Source organism: Ammodytes marinus (genome assembly GCF_949987685.1).
Source record: "Ammodytes marinus genome assembly, chromosome: 4".
In the NCBI taxonomy this organism is placed as follows: domain Eukaryota; kingdom Metazoa; phylum Chordata; class Actinopteri; order Uranoscopiformes; family Ammodytidae; genus Ammodytes; species Ammodytes marinus.
Window position 1 is genome coordinate 28,853,622 of NC_137233.1, and position 5,000 is coordinate 28,858,621.

General features: G+C 46.1%; 1 protein-coding gene across 1 annotated transcript in view; it reads right to left on the bottom strand.

Moving 5' to 3' along the window:
* The window catches only part of ppfia4 (PTPRF interacting protein alpha 4), a gene marked incomplete at its 3' end in the record, with an annotated part of 17,466 nt that overhangs the window by 4,415 nt on the left and 8,051 nt on the right, over positions 1 to 5,000 (bottom strand). The window contains exons 10-19 of the mRNA XM_080026277.1: positions 4,551 to 4,642; positions 4,311 to 4,437; positions 3,695 to 3,891; positions 2,558 to 2,786; positions 2,132 to 2,167; positions 1,910 to 2,031; positions 1,412 to 1,536; positions 1,249 to 1,330; positions 1,036 to 1,117; positions 626 to 826 (exon numbers count right to left, since the gene is read on the bottom strand). Coding sequence (XP_079882403.1) covers positions 626 to 826; positions 1,036 to 1,117; positions 1,249 to 1,330; positions 1,412 to 1,536; positions 1,910 to 2,031; positions 2,132 to 2,167; positions 2,558 to 2,786; positions 3,695 to 3,891; positions 4,311 to 4,437; positions 4,551 to 4,642 — 1,293 coding nt within the window. The remainder of the gene's footprint in view (positions 1 to 625; positions 827 to 1,035; positions 1,118 to 1,248; positions 1,331 to 1,411; positions 1,537 to 1,909; positions 2,032 to 2,131; positions 2,168 to 2,557; positions 2,787 to 3,694; positions 3,892 to 4,310; positions 4,438 to 4,550; positions 4,643 to 5,000) is intronic.

The following is a 5,000-nucleotide window of genomic DNA, read 5'->3' on the forward strand; positions in this document are numbered from 1 at the left end:
CACACACACACACACACACACACACACACACACACACACACACACACACACACACACACACACACACACACACACACACACACACACACACACACACACACAAACACACACACACAAACACACACAGACACACACACACACACACACACACACACACACACACAAACACACACAGACAAACATTGTGTTGAGTGATGCTAAGGGAAGGAGTGTATTTCAGGCAGGTATAGCTCACAGCTATATCTGGCGCTACTTGTGTGTCGTTTTCCCACAGTGCCCCATGCTTTCTACGGCAGCACAAAGGGACAAGTCAAACACAGTCGGTGACATAAACAAAGACTCTACTGTAGTCTGAACAAAAAAGCTAAAAAAGAGTGTCATCCCCGCGAGGGTGTGGAGTGACGGGTAAGCCCAACAGTGCGGGAGTTTTTCTTAGTGTTTTTGTGTGGGGCAATTGTGTGTTCACATTCACAATGCTGAATGTTTGAAGTTTCCATGTTGCTTCGTGTGCTCACTTGAACATAATGCTCTGTGTGTGTTTGTGTGTGTGTGTGTGTGTGTACATTTACATGCGCGACGATAGGGTGATCACAGAGGGGGTGCGTTGGTTGTGTTGTTATCTTACCGTTCTGGAGGTAAGGGGTGCAGACGGGCTGGTGAGGGAGACCATCTCTTGGATGGCCAGGCGCAGTTTGAGTCGGTGCAGGGGGTTGCTGATGCCGATCTCCCTCTGGATCTCTGTGTCCGACAGGGCCGACATGATGGCTCCGCTCTTCACGTTGGCGCGACAGGCTGCCACATACCACGCCGGCATGCCCACCCACAGCTGGTGAGAGGCGTCAAGATATATACAACGTCACCACACCATTGTCGCCCATAAAAGGTCAGTAAGGGGAGGGGAGCGGAGTGCAGCTATCATTGTTTTCCATTTTATATTAGTATGTAGTACTGGTCCTGTAGTAAAGACAGCAAGATAGACTTATTTTTTGTTCAAATATATGCATTTGCAGATATTTAAGTTGATGAAGGGAGTACCTCTAGCCAGGAGACCACAGTAGGGCCGTCCCACTGGGCAAATGCCATTCCTCTTTTCCTGGCGCCTTCCAGAAGCTCGTGTCTAACAAAGGAATAACAACAACAACAAAAAAATGGAAAAAGAAAGACAGAAGGAAGTGAGAATAACCAGAAAACGACTGAGTGAATATGTCCATGTAACAAGAACAAGAAAAAATAGAAGGATGCTTTTACTTTTTCTTCATCCTGCGGTCCCTCTCAGCCTGCGTGCCCAGCTTCCCCAGGGTCATGGTGTCACCGATGCCCATCTCAAAGTCTGAAAAACATTTAATTTATATTGTAAGTCTCCCACAGTCTGCACCAGTGTGAGATATGGTACATGTAATCTGGAGTGTACCTGATAAGGCCGGGAGAGGCTGCTGCTGCTGCCCTTCCCTGCCCAAAGTCTGCTGCTCCATTCGAGCCTTTTCCTTCTTCCCAAACAGTCGGCCAATAGATGACTTGATGCCTTTCTTCTGCTTGCTGCAAACAGTAAAAAAAAGAGAGCAAATTGTGTTACATCTAGATCTATATTATGATATATTGATATATTAATGTAAACTATGAAGAGGGAAAGGTAAGCAATAATTCTTTTGTGTGTTTGAATCTCCCACTGTAGCCACCATATTACCATATTATCTCCATATTATGGTAATAGGGTAATGATAAAACTTGTTAAACAATAAAAGAATATGAAAACAATTTGACAGGGAGGATGTACTTATGCCGATTAACCATACTGTGCTATCAATAAGTGTGTGTGTGTGTGTGTGTGTGTGTGTGTGTGTGTGTGTGTGTGTGTGTGTGTGTGTGTGTGTGTGTGTGTGTGTGTGTGTGAGTCTGTGTGTGTGTTTACCCTCGGCCGTCCTCCAGACTGCCTGTGAATTGGGCAAAGTTGGTTTCCAGCCGTAAACTGCGCGGGGATGAAGGAGGGGAAGTCTCACACGTGATAGTAGCTTTGTCCACTTCCACTGGTGACTATAGGAGAGTCACAAAGGAAACTCATCAGCTCAGTCATGGAAGTTAGAATTGGGACAAAAACAGCCGTGCAATGATAAAAGTGTGTTTGCAAACTTACTGCCACTTTCCTGCGGTGTTTCCTCAAGTCGCTTGGCTATCAAAGAAGACAACACACAGTTACACCTGGAGCTTTTCACAATGAACGTGCTGCTGTTGTTGTGTGTGTACGATACGGCGGATAAGTAAATGGACTCCACTTATATAGCTCTTTTCCCTGGTATTTCACAGACTCAAAGCGCTTGACATTGTTTTATACAAATTCACCCAATCACGCACACATTCATACACCGATAGCAGCAGCTACCACGCAGGGTGCGAGCTAACTACCGGGAGCAATTTAGGGTTCAGTGTCTTGCCCAGGGACACTTGGACATGTGGCGGGGAGACGGGGGGATCGAACCACCGACTCTGCACTCCAGTGGACGATCACCCTCCCCGCTTCGCCACAGCCACCCGTAAGTGAGTAGTGTGTGCATCCCCTTACCAGAGTCATGATGCCTAGCTGGTGGCTAGCGTTGCGTGAGTGGTGTTTGGGTGTGGAGTGGCCACTGTTGGGCGGGGAGGAGGAGGATGCCAGGGACTGGGCGGTGGCGGAGGTGGGTAAGGCGCGCGGTCGAAGCGTCACGTTGAGTCCGTCCATGCTGCCGCTGTTCACACGAGACTCAATCTCGTCAGAGCGCAGGTCTGCTGACTCTCTCTCCACCTGGATCATCCTGCACACGCACACACACAAACACGCACACACACACACACACACACACACACACACACACACACACACACACACACACACACACACACACACACACACACACACACACACACACACACACACACACACACACACACACACAAATGCACCCGTTATCTTTGACCAGTGAACATCTCTCATCCATTATTGAATAGAGAACACCTTTTATTTTTATGTATCGTAAAAAGAGCCCAAAATAAAATAATTTTCAGTTTCTCGAGAGACAGATGAAATGGGGCAGAGAGGGGAATAACATGCAGAAAAAGACCCTTCAACAACTAGCCCCCTTAGTTTTCATTTTCCTTTATTCTGTAAGTAGGACTTGTATTTGTTCATGTAGTTAATACACAACATTTATCTATAAATCAAGTACAATTGTATAAAATATCTAATAAAGTAGATATCCAGGCAAATATGTGTTCATAGAAATAGCATAGGAAGTCTGGCTCCACTGCAGCATAATCAGCATCTAGTTTGCACCTCCTCTCCTGAAGCATATTCTGAGGTGTCACAAGAGCACCTCGTTAAAGAAGCTGCAGTAAGTAGCATCCTCTCCCAGCAGGAAACAGAGCTGAACAGTCTTATCTACATGTTATCATCCCTCTATCTAATGCCACTAACAGTTCTGGTGCATCCTGTCTGCCCTTAATGCATTGCATTAACAAGATCAAGCAGCACCACTGCTTATTTGCTGTAGTATCTTCATAAATGTCCCATTCCTCGTAATTACTAGTTGTATTATCTTAATGTCGTTGTTCTACTCTTATCTGTGCCCTATTTTTCTTGCTGGTGCACTGACCCCCAATTTTACCAATGGGGGATCATAAAACCTGCCATGTGCTGTATTGTAATGGGCCTGTGATTTGGCACCTTATCTCTTCATTGATAGCGTCAAGCTGCTCCTGCAGCATGAGAGCCAGGGTCTGGGCGTCTGATTGGCCGCTGGGGGAAAGCAGAGCCGAGCTGACGTCATCATCCAGGTCTGACTCTGCCTCCATGTCACTGCCCAGCAGGTGGCTGACGCTCCCACGCAGGGAAGGGTAGTCCTGTTCAATGACCGCGCACACCTGCACACAACAAAAACACATGGCACAAGCTTTAACGCATGTACTCGCATCTCCACATATTAAGCACATAGATGTAAACACATGTAAAAGTACGATATGGCTGGAAGTATGTGGCGAGAGAAGAAAAGGGATGAACTAGGGAACTTACATTGTGTCCATGGCAGCAGGTGAAAGAGAGAGACAGAGACAGAGAGGTTAGTAGAGAATGCTGAGTTAGGAATGAAGATCATCATACGTCAGCCAAGCACTCACTGATTAGCAAAGCAGACGTGGACCTGGATTAAGCACGGGCAAGGAGCTGTATGTGGTTAGAATAATAGTAGGCACATGATATTGGGATTTTTTAAGTTGGCCCCTCCTGGCACAGTGTATGTGTATGTGAGGAACTGTGTGTGGCTTGATGAAGACATTATTTGCACCTTGTTTGGGTCGTCCCGTAGTGAAAGTCGGCCCTTCTGTGCCCGTCTAATCACAGTTGTGCTGTAGTGGCCATCTTGGCCCTCCACCACAGAGAAGCGTAGGTCGCTGGCGCTACCCAGGTGAGACCTGACATTACATATAAGGAACAGCTTATCATCAATAATGCATAAAGGCACCGTGTGTGAGGAACTGCATACAAGAGAGCATGTGTGGTCTGAGGTGTATGTCTGTGTGTGTACCGAGGGTGAGTTCCATCTCCAAACGCCCCACTGCGGCGCTTCAAATGGTCGATCTCATTTCTCAACTTCTCAATCTCCCCAATCAGCCGTTCCTAAAGGGGGACAGGGGCATTATGGGAAATGTATTCAGATTGTGAACTTGAGTGAAAGTAGCAATACACCTTTACTTAAATACTATATAAGGAAAAGATGGAGCCATTTTATGCAAGAGAAGGTTCACTGTCAGTGTTATATCGGCTAGGCAATCAGGGGAAAATACACCGTTTTGCTTTCTTGCTGTGGGTTTGATTGATACTTATCCCGTTTAGTTACTAGTTCCTGAAAAATGCAACTTAAAGTTACATTTTTCAGATTCAGATTCAGATTTTATTTGTCACATACACAGTACATTGCAGTGAAATGTTCACAGTCGGCTCCATGCTAAATACACGCATAACAAACATAACAGAA